Here is a 19,201-nt window from a genome sequence, read left to right as displayed (position 1 = left end):
TGAGGGTGAGTAAGTTATGGCCGACTTTTCATTTCTGGATGAATCATACTTTTAAATGTTAAAAAAAGACACCAACATATTAGAAAAATATTTATGTTTTTCAAATATAGATGATTTATTAAAATGAAAGATGCCATTCAAGCATGCAGTTGAGAGTAATAACAAGCAGAAAGCATTTTCTTTGGATACAAAAACATACTCCTAATATATGGAGATCACTGCTTGAGCCAACCGGTGGATTGAGGTTGCTTTAAGATCATGGAAGGCTCATTTAAATAAGTATCACTGCAGGTTTCAATATATGGATGGATTTTTCCCTGCAGCACATTGCCAGTGAAGCTAAAGATTTCAAGCTTCCTCTCTACATCATAGAAAGTTACCTTATTATTTTTAAAATCCAACTGGACCCCAATTACAGAAAGTGCATCAGTGTTTAGTTGAACCTTCCTGTCAGCCATGGCAAAAAGTTTTGAAGCTCTATTCTTCAGAATAACCCAGTAGCCAGCTGAAGGGCCATATGTCAGAATACCTTTTCTCTGAGCGGACGCCCTGGCTGCACCCACAACATAACAATTTTTTCCATTCACACCTATTTCCCAGTAATGTTTTCCAGAATCATATCCGTCTTTTCCCAGAGCTGCAATAGCTGTGTCGTAGCGCTCAGTAGTGTCAGGTACAGGCTGAGGGAGTAAAGAGGTACGTGCTTCTTTCTCATCCTGTGAAATGACGAGTCTGCGGTGGGCAGTGTTTGCGTCAAGCTTCGGCCATTCTGACGTGGGCACACAGACAGACGTTTTTTAGTTTGATTGCAATTTTATTATTGACTAGCTAATTGTTTTTTTGTTTTATTCTGTATATTATAACCAGACTGAGATCACAAACTTACCACTCTTAGGAGGTTCGTTTTTTCCTATAATTTCTAGATAAAGAGTCATAAAAGAAATAAATCCATATATTGTTAATTGTGAGAATAAAGCTAGTAATACTTTTTGCTTAGATAAAAGAAATATCTCACCCTGAAGTTCAACCACTTGTTTTTGAGTCTCAATCAGGTTTTGTCTAAGTTTCTCGTTCTCATTGATCACACCTACAAATATTTTGAAAATATTAAAACCTCTCGGATTACCTTCTACAGATACATGCAAAAGATATTTGGTCCCAGGCCAAATTTAATTTGCGTTGTTCACTTACTGTATACCGAAAGATCATTGTGCCCCACTCACCATTTAATTTATTTTTCTCTTCTTTAAGCTCGGCCTTTGTATCAGCATATTGCTTTTGCAGTGTAGCAACTTCATTGTCCTTCTCCTGGAGTTCCTGGTCCTTCTTAGCAAGTTCTTGTTTTTTTGCTTCTAATGTCTTTTCTAAATCTGATGAAAAAATACTTCTTATTAGTCTTAGAAAAATTTCAAATGAACGATCTGAGTTTTGAATACAATATAATGGACCAAATTATAAAATATAAAGCTGTAGAGTACATTTAAATCTGCTGACTGGGCAGTGTAAAAGCATGTAAAAATAATACTGGACATGAGAACTTTATCATGAAATGGAGACTATTTTTGCTTCTGTGGTATTTTGACTGTATTGTCATACCAGAAATTTCTTTCTGTAATTCATTTTTCTCCTCTGTAACTTTTTGTAGTTCCTTTTCCTGTTTCTTCTGCTTGTGAACTAAAACAGAGGGCAAGAAATAATTATATTACTATATGCATATGTGATTATAATATGTAAACAAACAATGTTTGGGCTAATGACTTTTTTACAAAATGTATGATTTGTTTTATCAACAATTCTGTCATGCATTATTCAATGATTTAATTCTTACTCAAGTCTTGATTTTCAGCATTTATCTCCTTTAGTTTGGCTTCAGTGTTAGCAAGTTGCTGGTCCTTTGTTTTAAGCTCTGCCTCTAGCTCTGGACAAAGAAAGTTAATATCGAGTAACATGCATCAATTGTGTAATTTGTAGATCATTCAATGTTATCGGTAGCAAATCTGATTGACAATACTCTGAATTTGACCATTTTTGAACCAAATATTCATCTGAATTTAAGCAGAGGATGACTTTTTACTGACCTCTGTTTTTGTTCTTTACTTTTTCAAGCTCGCTTTTCATATTGTCCCGTTGCTTTTCTAATATATCAATCATTTCATTCTTCTCCTTCAGGTACAGATCCTTTTCAGCAAGCGCATTTTCCTGTTTTTTCAATTGCTTTTTTAAATCTGATCACAAAATGCAATTCGTTAGTAACTTATAATAAATGGTCAAATAGATTCAACCTTGGTATAATGGGTCAAATTTGAAGTTAAAGATGGTATGTCATCATGGCACTATTGTCAGTTTGTTTCTCACATGCTGATCATTGCTTTTTTCATATATTTATCAAGACCAACACGTCTAATCACTCCAGCAGTCCTAAAGCTATTGTATAGTAACTTGATAATTAATCAAGCTCATATCTTTGGTGTTTTGACAGTGTGGTCATACCAGCAATTTCTTCTTCTAGTTTCTGCAATGCATATTTTTTCTCCTCTTTGAGCTTCTTTATTTCATCATCCAGATTGTTCAGCTGTTTGACTGAAACCAAAGACACAAAGGTGAAATTCTTGGAACGACTAGTCATGCAAAGGTGACAATATATCATGAATTCAAACATAAATGTGGGGTTGATTAGTTTTGCAATGTTGTTGTCTTTATTCAGGTTTTCTTACTCAAAGCAGCGTTTTCAGCGTTTGTGTTTTGCAGTATATCTTCAGTCTTAGCAAGCTGCTGGTCCTTTGTTTTAATTTGTTTCTCTAGTGCTGAGAAAAAAACGACATGATATTTGATAACACAAAGCTATGTACATGTTTAAAATATGCATCATAACATCTTGTTTAATGAATAAATAAACGTTATTTGTGATGGTATCACAACAGTATGCATTTCCTCTGAAACTTACATGCAATCTTATCCTTTGATTCTTGCTGCAGTTTTTTTAAATTTTGTTTGCTTTCCTCAAGCTCCTTTTCTAGTTGTTGTATCCTGTCCTCTGTTCATGAAAAAAGGAGCATGTATTAGTAACAACATATTAGGTTAAAAAGCAGAGTACATATCTGGTAGGAAAAATGCAGTTACCCATTCCTTTGGTGAAATTATTAAAGGGTTAGTTCACCCAAAAATGTCAATTTTATCATCCATACTCACCCTCAAGTTGTTCCAGACCTATATGTATTTCTTTCTTCTGCTGAAAACAGAAGATATTTTGAAGAATGTGGGTAACTAAACAGTTTCTGGTCTCCATTGACTTCCATGGTATTTTCCCCCATACTATGGAAGTCAATGGAGACCAGCAACAGTTTGGTCAGTGGTCACCCACATTCATCAAAATATCATCTACTTTGTTCAACAAAAGAAAGAAACTGGAACATCTTGAGGGTGATGTTGACAAATGATGACAAAATTGACATTTTTGGGTGAATTATCCTTTTAAAGGATGGGTAAAATCACTTCCAGAAAATTATTCTTTGGCACCTTTTCACATTTACTTACTCAGCTTATCTGACAGTTCGCAGTTAGCCCGCAACAACAAAATCTCTTTTTCTTTGTTCTCTATTTGATTCTCTAGTCCTGACCAACAACAAAAATATCTGTTTAGTAGTCTTTGTTTCCACTTTTACTCAACAATCTTCTGATATTGATGCATTTAAGATTGACTTACCATTGACTTCTTTTGCATATTTCTGTTGCATTTGTTCTTGTGCTTGTCTTAGTTTGGACATTGATTCCTTTATAGACATTATTTTCAAGGCTGTATAAATGTATAAGGAAAACATTTACATTAACACATTTGGCAGACACTTTTAACAATGGTATACAATTCTCCAGTTCATGTTCATGAGAACCTCGGTGTTGCTAGCACCATGCTCTACTGGTTGAACTCACCCAGTCCAAGCCCTTTCTCTCCAGAGCTTTGCAACTCATCCAGCAAACTATTTAATTGAGCTTCCAGTTCTAAATGAAGAGAAGAACATCGCTTATTGTAAGATAATGGATTAAATGTTTTTTTAAATGAAGAAATTAAACTGATTACAAGAGTACAGAAATGGATTTGTTTAAACTTACTGCGAATCTTATCTGAATTATCTTCAGTTGGATTTTCTTGCAGCTTCCCTATATCAGTTAGTAACTCAAGTACATCCAGAGCTGTAACAAAACATTGTGTAAGTGTGCAATGGTCTCTCTTCAAATGAAGAAGTCCCAAAACTGGTCAAATGAGGTTAGACTCACTTTTGTCTGATATGGATCCCTCAGCTTGCAATTTCTGCTTTGCCTCCTCCAATTGTCTTTTCTTTTCTTCCAATTCTAGCCTCAGTTCTGAGAAGCAGATAACCATATATTGAGAAAAAGGTAGAAAAGCATGTCAAACCCTGGTCTTTACTCCTTACAGATTTTTCTTTTAAATTCACATAAATTGAAATGCATTTTCAATTGTTTTAGGCATTCTAATGGTAAAGTTTTTGGAAAAGTGCAGTGTAGGTAGTAGTCTGTTAGGTCTGTGCATAATTTGTTCAACTGTCACAAATGATGCTCAGATATAAAATTCTAATAATAATTCTGATACTAATAAGTCATTTGAACATAATTAATTTAACCCCTCCATAGCTGATGTCAAAAGAAAGCATGGAATGTACACTACCATTCGAATGTTTGGGGTCAGTACGTTTTTTTCTTTACAAAATTATTACATTTGTTCAGCAAGGATGCATGAAATTGGTCAAAAGTTACAGTCAAAAGTTTTACAATTATTATTCGAGTTTTACAAATTCAAATAAACTCTGTTCAAATATTTTTTTATTAATCAAAGAATCCTGAAAAAAGTATCACAGTTTCCACAAAGATATTAAGCAGCACAACTATTTGAACATTGATAATAATAATAATAATAATAATAATAATAGGCATATTAGAATGACACTGAAGAATGAAAATTCAGCTTTGCCATCACAAAAGTAAATTTAATTGTCAAAATATATTTAAATAGAAATTATTATTTTAAATTGTAATATCTCACAATAAGTGTTTTTACTCTATTTTTGGTGAGCATAAGAGACTTCTTTAAAAACATTAAAAATGTAGGTGTATTTTCACTAGTTGAATCTGCTTTTAAAGTGTACCGTATGTCTAAAATTACTGCAGTTTATGTGATATCAGGATCAATGGACATACAACTTCATTACCTGGGAATCCTTGTGCAATTTGCTCATCCAGGTCCTGAACTTCATCGATTAGACTTTTAATGATATAAGCTGAAAACAACAACAACAACATTGGACAGAGATAATTATGTGACAGTATATAAGAGTATAGTAGATATAGACTTTAGGTTTAACACAAGATGATTTAATTTTTTCAGTTTTAGTGTGTATTCATGGCATTAATTATAATATTTTGTGATTAACCTTGTCATTAATTTAATTATAAACCTTCACTCACCCTTCTTAAGAATGTCATTGTTCAGCTTAGAAATTGTATCGTTATATTCAGCTTGCATTTCTGTAACACACAGTCACCAAGTATTCCGTTTACACAACTGTCCAAATCCTGTTCACAAAATGTCTTTTTACAGCAGATAGAAGATAAGGTACCTATATATTTTTTCTGGAGTTCAGGGCATTCAGCATTATCCAAACAATTTTTTTTCAGCTCTAGAGAGAAACAGAATAGGGAAGATGAGGAACTGTTTTCTGACTTAAAATGCCCTATATTGCTGAAGACTGCAGTAATATGTTGTTTTACTTTCATTTTCAGCATGCATTTTGGCATTTTCCTCCTCCTTCATCGTTAGGCTCCTTTCAAGATCTAAAAAGAACAGCAGCAAGTTGTATTCTTGAGTTAATGGAGAGCCCCAATGTTGATGTGCTTTACTGTTAAACGAGTGATGGATGGATGGACTGAATGAAACTCACCAGCTATTCTGGCTTTTAATAGTGATTCTTTTTCTTGCACTTGTTGTTTCAAGGTTCTCACTTCGTCTAAGATATTGTTGATCTTTGTAACTAAGGGGACATCAGGTTAAAATGTTATACAGCAATAATCTGACTGGACATTGGCAGACAAATCCACAAATGCATGTTATATCTTCCAATCCTGCTCATTTATAGCAACCGGACATCATTTTCTGATTTGGTGAACTGGGTGAATCTCTTCAATAACTTACTTTGTTGTGATAGTGTGGCATTCTTCTCTTTTAGTGATTTATTTGCATCATCCAATGCCTCGTTACTCTGTTTTAGTTTTTCTTGAAGATCTGTGAAAGAGAAGACAATTCAATTCAAAAATAATAATGAAAATCAATTCATGGATTGCTGTTGAATGAATGTGCTATACCTTTAATCTTCTGCTTTGCATTCCCTTCACTTGTGTCTATTTCCATTTGCAATCTCAAAACGTCTTTCTTCAGAGCAGCAATATCTTTCTCTGTAAATCAAGCATTTTAATGACAGCTACGATTGCCATTTCAGTTACTGTTTGAGCTCTGAAAACTAAAGGTTTCACTCACGTAGCTGACTTTTGTCACCGGTCGCAGCAGCCAACTCTTTGTTTTTTTCATTCAGCAAATGTTTGATGTCATCCAGTGCCTTTTGGAGCTCTGTCAGAAGTCAGTGTAAATATAGCAATGATCCAACCAGAGTTACAATCTCGCAATTCATTTATTATGACAATTCATTTATTTATTGTGTAAAAATAATATTAAGAAATGTTACACCATTATTTAAAGCTCTTTTAAAGTACTGAAAAGTATCAATGCCAACCAGCTTTCTGGATCTCAGCCTCTGTAGTCACAGTTTTCAGCATTTCCCTTATCCAGGTTACATCAGACTGGAGAGCAATGATTTTCAGCACTGAGACAAACAGAAATAAAGTAATATGGATTGTTCTGGCAAAAATATCTGAACAAATGATGAATTTGGTACATAGATGAACTGTTTAATACTTATAAGGTATTTGAAAGTGTAATTATTTAACTATCCATCAGTACGAGTGTGAACGTAACTGCAAATAACATCAGCCTTAGTTCCAAACAAAGACCATAATTCTCCACTCACTTGGTTTTGAAGCCATTTTATCGTCTAATTTGCTAATCAAGTTCATGAGCTCCTTCTGCAGATCTGAAACCAAAACAGAATGTGCGCTGAAACCGACAGCTGACCGACTACAGTATGTCAGTTCTCAGATGTTCCAAGATCCGACAAACGCTGATTCAACATGTTAAATCGTCAAAAAGAAGCACAGACACCGACCAACACCAACAGAAGCCAAAGGGGGAAACACACTGATCAAACAAAACCCGACGAACATGTCTGTTGCTGTTTGTCAGCATCTGTCGGTGTGGTGTGGCCTTTACTATCAATTTTTGCATTAGCATAACTACTGCATGCGTCCTGCGTTAAATACTCACTGGTGATTTTATTTAAGTTGTCTGGATCTTCACTCTGTAGCTTCCAGATTTCCTCCATCTGCGATATCACCTTAAGGACTGACAAACAGAGTCAAAAACATGCATGCTTAGATGTGAGTCAAAAGCAAACCTTTATGGTAGATATTAATGCAAAGTGAAGCGGTCACACTTTTTTCAGAGCTAGCGTCACTTTGCTGAAGTTCCTCCTTTTTCAACTTCAGTTCTTTGAGTTTTTCATCCCGTAATCGCTTCAAATCTATTAAAAATGTACAAAAAAATATATTATATTTATACATGAAAACTAGAAAAAAAATCTTCAGGATAAAAAGCAGTGCAGTACAATATGCATTAGTTTACATTGTTATCTTAATTACCTTTTTAATGCTGATTGCTTTTCAAATTGAATCATAAAAAGTACAAAAAAGAGACATACCTTCATTAGATGAGGATGCTTTAATTTGTTTCGTTATTTGGTTTATTTCGAAGCCTAGCAAAATAATCTGGAGAGCTGTGGAAATAAAATGTTGCCATGTATGTCAAATTAAATGTAACTAATGGGAAGTAAAAAATATATATATATTTTGTGTGTCTAAAATTTCACTTAACTCACCTGTCTTTGAGGTTTTATCTAATACATTATTTACTTGAGCCTCCAGTTCAGCTTCTGCGTCTGGAAAAGACAATACAGATTGTACACAATACAGAAATAATGATAATTGCAACACAATAATAGTAAGATGAACCATTATTTTTTAGCAGAATCTACATATAACATTTAAATTTCTCCTGTTGTTTTCATGTGAACAAAGCTTTCATATGGCTGCTTGCTGGGAGGCAAGGAGAGTAAAATGTCTCACTCATGTACAGCTCCATCAGGTCTTTGCATTGTTCTGTCTGGACAAACAGCTTTTTGCGTAAACCTGGGTGTAGAAGAGATTACAGATACATTTACAATAAATGTTTCATGAATATTTTGAATACCAAGACAAATTGTGTGTTATTTTCCTAATTTGTAAGTTGCATTGGGCAAAGGAATCTGCAAAAAAAATAAATGTACAGTAACATTTACAGAAAAGTGTTTTTTCATCGGTATGGATTAAGCATCCATGAGCATCCATATTACATTTGCTATAATTGTAAGTAACTACAAGACAATATATATATATATATATATATATATATATATCTTACTTTTGTTGTCAGCATCCAGATATAATGCCCTGTCCTGTTCCTTTTCAAGCTCTTTCTGGAGATCTGAGAAGGAATAACCCAAAATCACATAAACATCACAATTATTTTAAAGCTGCTTGTGAAAGCCTGGCTAAAAAACAACAACATGAAAATAAACAAAAATAATTATTTATTTATTTTTAAGAAACCATTCAGATCTCACCATTTATCTTAAATTCATCTGCTTTCATTTGTCCACGTGCAGTAATTAGTGCCTCCATGAATTCAAACTGGAGTTTAAGTATTCTAGAAACTAAAAGTAGCAAAGATTTTACAAATAGTACTGATGATTCAAAAACAGTGACACTAGACACAATAATTTGTGAGAAATGAGAATTGGGTATGTTACAATGAAAGAAACTTACTTATCTCATCTTTTCCTTTCAATTTGCCAATTTTGTCCATTATTTCTATTCTTTTCGTATCCAATCCATCTGTCTGTTCTACAAGATACAAATTATTGGAAGGATGAAGTACTGATTCCCATATCTAAATATACAATACTGAATTATTCATAAATAATCACTAGTCTGATTCCAGTACCATCAAGCTGAACAAGTGTTTGTTTAAGAGCTGATAATTCAGCGTTCAGATCTAATATTTCTTTCTCCAGTGCTGCTATGAGCACATCTGTGAACACAAACCAGAAAATGGAAAAGTTATGCTGTAGTTATCAGGAACCTCTGGATTATAGATGCTATAAATTTATTGTGGAGCTACAAAAAAAGACAATTGGAAAACAAACCATACCGATTTTTTGTATGTGTTCTTTCCTGTCTTCTCGCTCCTCTTTCAGATCTGATAGGAGGCCATTTTTGTACTCCAGTTTGCTTATAATTACTATCAGACATTCAATATGAGATGAAACAATCGTAAATGATTAAAAAATAAACGTACCCAAACCATCTTAAAACTGCAACTTCACAGCTTCCTAGCCTGATAAGGATCTTGTAAGCATCAGTACTGAACACTCACCATCCATCTGTGCTTGCGTCTTAAATTTACCAGAGATACGTGTCTTCAGTTCCATTGCTTCAATTTGCAATATAACAATCTGCAGCACTGAAAAACAAAACAAATTGTACTAAGTAATCTCTTGTGGAAAACAATCAAACTGCTATGGCACATTTTCAAAATCTTTCCCAACTTTATCCACAATCACTGCTAAAAGTATTTGTGATCCACTGTTCTCATTCTCATTAAACTCACCCTGCTTTGCAGTGTCACCTTGTTCCCCTGGTTGTTTGAGCTTGTCTTCCAGGTATTTCTTTAATTCTGTAGATTAGATATAAATAAATAGGCATGTGCAAAACTCACTGTAAAGTCACATGGATGGCATTTCAGTCCGTTTTAGGTTTCATTACACATTTTATGTATTCACTGATGATGATACAGTTGGACAGAGGATTTGGATGATATAAATCAAAAGTGACCTTTTTTGGTCATACACACCATTAAGAGGTGTTGATGTCGCCTTATCGCTTTTCAACGTCTCTGCGTTTATCTTTGAAACTAGATGAAGAAAAATTAACAAACAATTACTTCGATTTCCTTTGGTTAAGAATTGAGCAAGGGCTCAAAACACAGTGTCAGTGTGGTATTGCTCCATGCACAGGGGTGTATCTCTACCTGCCCGCTCTAAAATTTCAACACTTCCTGAAAATCCTGTCTTCATCTCTGCTAAGTCGCTCTCTGCTTCCTTCCGACGCTTGTCCAGTCCTGTTGATTGTTATATAAAAACTGTGTGAATATACATGGAATATTGAGATAATATTAAAGTTAATAATAAAAATAATATTGTTGCAACACACTTTCAATCTTTGCGGCATCTCTCTCAGTGATTAATACTGCATCCATCTCCTGTAGGTCGATGACTTTCTGGAGAATGTTTAAGACTGAATGGGTGGAACACAAGGGTAAAAAGTGTCAACCATTGTCTTTTTGCTAATCATTATATGTTAGAGAAAAAATGGATAAATCTAAATTTCCCCGTGAATTCTATATTTATTTATAAAGCAGCTATGTTCACCGGTATCAGTATTTTCCACATACCATCCTTGGCTGGATTCTGGGTGGTACTGACTTGTTTAAAAAGACCATCCAGCTGGCTTTTAAGACCTGCAAACATGTCCACCAATATAAACATTTTTGATGAGTATGAGTCCAAGATGGAACTGCATGGTTAAGATATATACTTTTAGATTGGTGTAGAATGAAGATAGGTTGACTCACGATCGATATTGTCCTTCGCTATTTTATACGAATCCCTACATTTAATCTTCATGTCATCAAGATCCTTCCGGAGGCCTAAAGAAGTACAGATGATCTAAACATTGTGCCTGAGATTTTTATTAAATAAAAATATTCATAAGACTAACTCCTTCTAATCAAGTTGTACAATGTTTTACTAGGTTGTAAACCTCAAGCTATGGTAGAACTGGTTGAAGTTGAAACGCCACATTTTCATATCAGAATCTAATTTTAATATCTGAATAAAATGGCTCTGAATAAAATATAATAAAGAAAAATATAATTCACATACCTGAACAGTCCTTAGTAGATTACAGAAAGATAATGAAAATGTATTTAAAAACAACATTAAGTACATTTAAAAGTGCATGCATGTAAAATGAAAATGCAATGGTAAAAACACAAAAAAACAACAAAGATTAAAAAACAGTCACACCTCTATGGCTCTTCTTTCTCTTGTGAAATCCCTGTGTGCCTAAAATGTGCGGAAAATTTCACTTTAGAGTTTTTGCACTGTGAAAGACATTACAATATAAATATAACATTTTCTAATGCTATAATTATTTAGCTTAATTTATCAAAGCTGCACAGTTTTGTTTTAGAAACACAAGATAAACTTCTCATGTACACTACCATTCAAAAGTCAAGTAATGTTTTTGAAAGAAATTCATATTTTATATTTAGCAAGCATGCATTAATAAATTGATCAAAAGTGACAGTAAAGATATTTAGAACATTAACAGTTTCCACAAAAAAAATAAAATAAAATAAAATATCTAAAATAAAAAATAGTAAGCAGCACAACTGTTTTCAACAATGATAATAATAAGAACTATTTCTTAAGCACCAAATCAGCATATTAAAATTATTTCATGAGGATCATGTGACATTGAAGACTGTAGTGGCTGCTGAAAATTCAGTGCTGCCATCATAAGAATAAATTATATTTTAAAATGCATTAAAATAGAAAAAAGTTATTTTAAAATGTAAAAATATATCACAATATTACTGTTTTACAATATTTTTGATCAAATAAATGCAGCCTTGGAGAGAATAAAAGCCATTTAATCATCTTTTAAACAGTTTATTTGTATACTGATTCAAGTATAGACCCTATTTGAAATCATAGTATGACTGCAAGAAGTCATATCTGAAAAAAACATGTCGGAAACCTACCACAATTGGAGCATCTTTTTCATCACTCCTAGCTGAGGCTGCATCCACAGGACCTAAATCACAATCAAAATATCATATCAGACAATCATTCCTTCTCTTGTCAGAAAAAAAACAGACAGAAAAATCCACATTCAGCCACATTCTTACCACATTCAGCCTGTGTCAGCAGGTAAATTGACACAAAGAAAGAACAAATCAGGAGATTCTCTATCCACCCCATTACTGTGTGTGAAAGTAATCTCACAGTAACACTGGAGCTCATGAGCTTGTGTGCTTTATATACGAAAAGTACACCAGTCCGTTATTGCCCAACTCTCACTTTAACTGGGTTATTTTACATCTCATGCAGGAAGAATACACTGATAGAGTGAATTAGCTAGTGCAGTTCTGACTAACCCCTTATATGATCTAATACCGGACTTGATGAGAAGAACGACCCAGGGCCAGAGAGATGTTTTGGACCAAATGTTGCAAATTATTGTTTTTTGTTGTTTTTTTTCAATTTGTAATCTGCACTGTCACTACATCTTACATGTGTTGATCATGTACATGCATTTTTATTCAATTCTTTTAAATATGCCACCAAGATAAAGTCATTTAGCTGGCTATAACATTGCCATTACTGTCTAGCACATGTGTGTGTTTATAAATTTAAAGGTAAAGCGGTTTAATTTCTTGCTTCTATTGCTAATTAAAAACTAATCAATTAAAAATAAGAAGACCCCCAGTATATGAAATGTATAAGCCACAAAGTTTGGGCATCAAAAATATGCTGTCAAAAACTAAATTTCAGTATACTTACTATTTTCATCAGAACAAATTTCAACTCATTATGCTAATACTGACAGTGATCTTCATTGCAAAAAATAATTTACATTGCACAAGAGGAAAATATGTGTATAAGGCACACCCAGTCTTGAGCTTGTTGATAACAGGGTGGTTTTGTAAATGTCAATGACATTGTCACTTTTATTTGTAATGCAATTCATCAACAGTTAACCAAAAACTTGTTTGCAAAAATGGAAGAAAATGCAGCACCTGCTGATAACATTGAAATATTTTATCATTTTGAGTTCAAATACTACGCAAAATGTAAATTTGATCAAATATTTTAATTTATATTAAATGTTTCATATTTGATGACATTGGAACCTTCACAATTTGGTATTATTAGGGTTGCAATAAAAAAAAAAAAAAAAATGTAATTCTGATCATGCAAATAACCAATGTTTTGAGTAGCAGCTAGTGATGAAGATGTATTCTGTAACGAATTAGTCCACTGAAGGCGAGCGTAGTGAAGAACCCAAGTGCAGTTTATTCAAAACAAGGTGAAATCCAAACATCCAAACATAATCCAAACAGACGAAGACTAGAGACACAGCCTTGACGAGGCATAACAGACTAGACTCACCGACAGTGGGTTACAACATCAATACACGACCAGAGACAATGGCAACATGAGGACTACTTATACTAATAATCTAATGACATAATAAATAATAGTATAATAGTCCCAGTTCACTTTTAAACCTTTACATCAATTTTCCTGATTATACTTACATGAAGTAATGTTTATACCTGATTATACTTAAGTAAAATTTTCAATGCAGGACTTTTACTTGTATCAGAGTATTTTTACAGTGTGGTATTAGTGCTTTATACATTATGAGGTAAAGGATCTTAATACTTCGTCAACAACAATATTTAATGAGGTTAACTTAACGTTACCCTCCTTGTGGTCAGTCTGCACAAGATCAATACGCGTGTTTGCGACCCCTTTAAATACAAGATAAGCATTCGATCTACGTCAGAGCGTCCACAAATCTGTCTACAGCGTTCTTGTCAGGGCGGCCAGAGCGATTTTTGACGCTCTCGACGGCGGCGGTGTGAACGCGCAGTTACTGCCAAACACTGGTTAGCAATAATAACGTTACCTGCTTGACGGAAAGGGTTAACAGGTTTTCACAACAAAACCTGCCCAATTGCTACTCAAAATTAGCCCAAACTAACTGCGTTTCGAGGGGGTCCCCCGGTAAAAAAAAAAAAAAAAGTGTTCCAGGGGGTAAAAATACACGTTATTGGGGTCGCTACAACCCGCGGACATGAAAAACAACCCGCGGCAATAGTGATAAAGTAGACCAATTCCCAGGAAACCCCCCCCAACTGTTAGATGAAATTTACGCTCCTGCTAAAAACACGTTTTATTTAATGACAATGAAAGCTGCCTAAACCAGGGCCGTCTTTAGCAGGGAGAAAGGTGGTGACGATTCTAGGGGCCCACAGCTACAACCTGCACCGGTGTCCCCTCATAGCCCATATGGCCCTGGCCCCAACGCTTACATTTTATCCATACAATCTTTTTATTTAATGTTGAAAACATCACAAAATCACATAAGTATGAAATTAACAAAGGTCAAAATCATAAATAACGACAAGTCTGATTCAACGTTTGCATTTTTTGAGATTACTGGCTGATTTGGGGAACAGGCCGAATGAAACTCCATTAATTAGACACTCTAAAGCAGTGTTTCCCAACCGGGGTGCCGTCTGTCAAATATTGTGACAAAATAAATCTTGTAGGGTGCCACAAATTTGTTAAAATTTCCAAAGGGTGCCGCGACTAAAAAAAGGTTGGGAAACACTGCTCTAAAGCACCATACCTGCAGGGACATGATGTGAGATCCACCAATCAGAGATGTAGCCGAATCGCTCTATTATTTATTTATTGATTTATTAATTTAATTGGTTAAAGTTAAAGGAAAATATCATGTTTTTCTGTGGGTGCCAGTATCTGGCCATTTTTTTAGGTGAGTCAGTGAGTTGTTGACTCAAGAACTGCTTGGGTAGATTTTTAAACAAATCATTTTAACTGAGTGTGAACCAATTCAATGATCTAAATCTAAAGATCAGACATCAATTTTGCTGGCATCAATTTGTGTTTGTGTGTGTTTGTCAGATGGCACTATCAGGATGGATCTGTGTGGTGACTGGTGCTTCCAGAGGAATTGGAAGAGGTATTGCCCTTCAGTTATCCAAGGCTGGCGCTACAGTGTACATCACCGGTTGACAGGAGAAAACTCTGAAGCAGACAGCAGCTGAGGTGTGGAAACTGTCTCCTGGTTGTACCGTTAATAACCCTCAACTTATAGGAGGTGATGTTGGTTTCATGCTTCTTTTATTTTCATGATGACAGGTGACCGAGAGAGGTGGCCGATGTCTCCCAGTGGTCTGTGACTCATCTAAAGAGGATGAAATCAAGGAACTGTTTGAACGTATCCAGCGTGAGCAAAACGGCAGACTTGACTTGTTGGTGAATAATGCCTATGCAGGTGTACAGGTTAGTCACAACTAGTTATGGAACAAAAACACAGTTTTTTTTCTGCATATTTGATTTGAAATATTTTACTTTTGAATGTTTCATAAAATAACTTTTACCAATGTAGTGTTTGTGTCTCTGAGTTAGGCTATTATGGACAACTTGAACAAGAAATTCTGGGAGGTGGATCCAGATGTTTGGGACACAATCAACAACACTGGACTCAGGTACAGTACAAATCTGGAGGTGACTCCAAATGAAAATATTCATAGTAATTAATTAATTGACTGTTTTCACAGGGGTCACTATTTCTGCTCAGTGTATGCTGCTCGGATGATGGTGGCTCAGGGCAAAGGCTTGATTGTGTTCATATCATCCATGGGTGGTCTGCGCTATCTCTTTAATGTATCCTATGGGGTCGGCAAAGCTGCAGTGAGCTGCAGTGAGTCCGTGCACACGGCATTTTAATTATATATTTGAAGTCATTTTCAGTATATCATGTTTGAAATATAGATAATTTCAGATGCACAGAATGCCACTTCCATTTTTTATTTGTTTGTAGACTATTCCTTCATTATTCTTCATTGTTCATTTATGCTTTGACTTTATTTTGCTGCTTCAGTGTGACAGAATGGCAGCAGACATGGCAATAGAGCTGAAGAAGAAAGGTGTGGTTTCTGTAAGCCTCTGGCCAGGGGCAGTTCAGACTGAGTTAATTAATCAGTATATGTCTCGTGGTGAGGGTCCTCTAGGATTTGATCCAAAAGTAAGCCACTTTTATTTGTCTCAGCCCTTAATTAGCATTGCTTTGTACGTTCATAGAGAACAGGTGTGATTATGATATAACAAATATATTTTGCTAAATATCTGTTTACAATCTTGTCTTTCTCAGTTCAAGGAAATGTTCAGTAAAGGTGAAACGACGGAGTTTAGTGGACGATGCATAGTTGAGCTGGCCAAAGGTTGGGTATTTTACAGACTGAATGAGTAGTTCAGTTCACCCAAAAATAAAAATTCTGTCATCATTTACTCAACCTCAAGTTGTTCCAAACCTGTATGAATTTTGTCTTCTGTTGAACACAAAAGAAAATATTTTGAAGAATGCTGGTATCAAACAGTTGCTGGTAACCATTGACTTCCATAGTATGGAAAAAATACTATGGAATTCAATACCTACCAGCAACTGTTTGGTTGCCAACATTCTTCAAATATCTTGTTTTGTGTTTAACAGAAAAAGTAAGTAAATTCACTTTCATCTGTTTAAAGGTAAAATGGTCATGAATTATTATGAATTGTCTGGAGGCTCTTGCTGATGTGCTACTTTATGCTTCTTGGTGACAAACAGATAAAAGTCTGATGTCAATGACTGGGCAAGTGTTGATGACCTGTGACCTCGCTCACCGCTATGGACTCAAGGATGTTGATGGTACGGTGACAAATGTTTATGTAGGAGTGATGGTGCTTCCTGTTATGATCAAAGATGCTTACAGTGGGTATAGAAAAATAATTCTGAAGCAGTTGCAGGAATTTATGACAAAGAGTGGTCATTGTGTGCATATGACAACATCACAAATTCTCCACAAATATGGCTTGTATGGACAAAAAAGCCACTCCTCAAGAAAGGCCACATGCAGTCACGACTGAGCTTCGCCAAAACTCACCTTGAAGATTCTGAGGCAGATGAGACTAAAATTTAATTATTTGGCCTCAGGGACTAGAGCACTTGTCAGGATAGAAGGAAAAGGTTTACCTTCCAACATGACAATGACCGAGACCAAACATGGTATCGGGTTATATTAACTAGTGATCTATCATAACACACACACAAAATAGTATACAATTCAAAAGACAATATACAAGAACAGTAATGGTATGCACAATGTCCTGAGGAGATGTGTGTTCATTCACAGAAAGGTTTTTCTATGAATTAATAAGAGAAGAGTCCATTTTTATGGGCATTGTGTGTCTTTCCTATGGGTAAATGAATTGTGAGTTTCTCTGCCCGCATTCCTTTGGGCAATAAAACCAGTGATATCAGCATTGGTTGCCATGGAACCAGAGGCCTGTTCTGCCTTTCTGAGGTGTTAGATGCATTTCGGGGGAAGGGTCCATAGACCCTCATAGTTGGTTTGTTGACTGAGGGGTGCTACAGAGTATTTGTTAAATATAACTAAACAAATTGTGTGTCTGATTGGTCCAGACGCTACAAAAGTTAGTAGAGACAAATCCCAACAGACTAAAGGCTATTTTTTCTGACATGTTGGTGTTATATCATTCACTTGGATGTTATAAGTTGCACTGAGTAAATACAGCTGGATAAAACAAAAACCGTGTCCGTCTTCATTTCAGGCTGCAAAGCAACAAAATGTGATTATTTCAAAGGGGGGTGATTCTTTTCTATACCCACTGTACATGTAGATGTTACAAAATGAAATCCGACACAGGGTTTTTATGTGTTCCTTGTTGTTTCAGGTCGCAGTGTAGTGGACTACACCTCTCTGAAGTTCCTCATTTCGCAAGTACCCTATGTGTCCTGGCTGTCTGTATTCACTCCTTCATTCATCAGAGTGCCTCGTTCCATGCTGAGTCTTGGCAGTGGCAAATTCTAACATGCCTTGATGCAGACGCTGTGGCTATTTTTGGTAATTCTGTCATTTTTTGAAATAAATAAAATGCTTTTAAAATTCTAGTAGAGTCTGGAAGACACATTTCACAATTCATTAGCAGATTATTATTGTCATAACTCATAGAAAAGTTATTTTAAATTGTAATATTTTACAGTATTTTTGATCAAATAAATGCATGAGACTTCTTTTAAAAACGTTAAAATCTTACCGACCCCAAACTTTTGAACAATATGGTGACTGTATACAGGGGCGCCGTAACAGTGGTAAGGTTAGGACAATTCCAAGGGCCCGTGTGTGTTTATAAATATAATGGTAAAGTGGTTTAATTTATTGTTACTGTTGCTAATTAAAAACTATTAAATTAAAAATAAAAAGACCCCCATATGAGATGTATAAGCCAAAATGTTTGGGCATCAAAAAATAGCTGCCAAAAAATACTTTTCAGAATATTTACTATTTGTATCAGAAAAAAATGTATCTCATTTTTATAATACTGACAGTGATCTTCACTGCAGAAAAAGAATTCACATTGCACAATAGGAAAATATGTGCGTTAGGCACACCCCACCCTCAGCTTGTTGATAACATGGTAGTTTTGAGTGAGGCAAATGTCAATGACATGGTCACTTTTATTTGCAATGCAAATTCATCAACAGTTAACCAAAAACTTGTTTCCAAAAATGAAAGAAAATGCAGAAACTGCTAACAACACTGAAATCTGAAATATTTTATCATTTTGAGATGAAATACTACTCAATGTTGGTTTTATATCAAATATTTTAATTGATATTAAAATGTTTAAAGGGGTCATATGATGTTGCTAAAAAGAACATTATTTTGTGTATTTGGTGTAATGAAATGTGTTTATGCGGTTTAAAGTTCAAAAAACACATTATTTTCCACATACTGTATGTGTGTCCTCTATGCCCCACCTTTCTGAAACGCGTTTTTTTCAAAGCTCATCGTTCTGAAAAGCGAGGTGTGCTCTGATTGGCCAGCTATCCAGTGCGTTGTGATTGGCCGAATACCTCAAGCGTGTGACGGAAATGTTAAGCCCCTTACCATACTGTGATGCCCTGTCCGGCCGGAGCGACGATTCAAAAACATTAAAACCCATTATACACGAGGCATTTGTTGCATCCAGTGGGGACATAATTA

At 35.0% G+C, this 19,201-nt stretch overlaps 2 protein-coding genes and 1 pseudogene across 2 annotated transcripts; 2 read left to right on the top strand and 1 right to left on the bottom strand.

Annotated features, from left to right (window-relative positions):
* Positions 1–102: 102 nt before the first annotated feature.
* LOC107694653 (myosin-2 heavy chain-like) lies at positions 103–12,320 on the bottom strand. The gene is made up of 46 exons (XM_016494336.1): positions 12,248–12,320; positions 12,101–12,153; positions 11,361–11,399; positions 11,217–11,226; positions 10,907–10,981; positions 10,727–10,792; positions 10,486–10,569; positions 10,304–10,393; positions 10,127–10,186; positions 9,884–9,949; positions 9,650–9,736; positions 9,425–9,514; positions 9,218–9,304; positions 9,040–9,117; positions 8,838–8,927; positions 8,636–8,698; positions 8,302–8,364; positions 8,055–8,114; positions 7,878–7,952; positions 7,614–7,700; positions 7,445–7,522; positions 7,092–7,154; positions 6,798–6,887; positions 6,545–6,634; positions 6,373–6,462; positions 6,203–6,292; positions 5,952–6,041; positions 5,782–5,844; positions 5,631–5,690; positions 5,479–5,538; positions 5,223–5,291; positions 4,273–4,359; positions 4,108–4,188; positions 3,928–3,996; positions 3,704–3,793; positions 3,535–3,612; positions 2,945–3,034; positions 2,715–2,804; positions 2,491–2,580; positions 2,079–2,225; positions 1,829–1,918; positions 1,597–1,674; positions 1,224–1,370; positions 1,016–1,087; positions 887–919; positions 103–769 (listed from the first exon to the last, which is right to left on the bottom strand). Exons 1-46 carry the CDS (start codon positions 12,318–12,320, stop codon positions 216–218), a joined length of 4,035 nt encoding a protein of 1,344 aa, XP_016349822.1. The 3' UTR covers positions 103–215.
* Positions 12,321–15,027: 2,707 nt separating this feature from the next.
* On the top strand, positions 15,028–18,087 carry LOC107694673 (dehydrogenase/reductase SDR family member 1-like). Its single transcript, XM_016494365.1, has 8 exons — positions 15,028–15,200; positions 15,294–15,437; positions 15,564–15,643; positions 15,716–15,848; positions 16,039–16,182; positions 16,309–16,378; positions 16,762–16,842; positions 17,889–18,087. Exons 3-8 carry the CDS (start codon positions 15,570–15,572, stop codon positions 18,023–18,025), a joined length of 639 nt encoding a protein of 212 aa, XP_016349851.1. The 5' UTR covers positions 15,028–15,200; positions 15,294–15,437; positions 15,564–15,569; the 3' UTR covers positions 18,026–18,087.
* LOC107694672 (dehydrogenase/reductase SDR family member 1-like) overlaps positions 15,048–19,201 on the top strand; it is an 11,100-nt pseudogene continuing 6,946 nt past the window's right edge.

This window comes from Sinocyclocheilus anshuiensis, unplaced genomic scaffold (genome assembly GCF_001515605.1).
Source record: "Sinocyclocheilus anshuiensis isolate Anshui unplaced genomic scaffold, SAMN03320099.WGS_v1.1 scaffold1638, whole genome shotgun sequence".
Classification (NCBI taxonomy): Eukaryota; Metazoa; Chordata; class Actinopteri; order Cypriniformes; family Cyprinidae; genus Sinocyclocheilus; species Sinocyclocheilus anshuiensis.
Note: the sequence above shows the minus strand (reverse complement) of the source record. Positions and strands in the feature narration are given on the sequence as shown.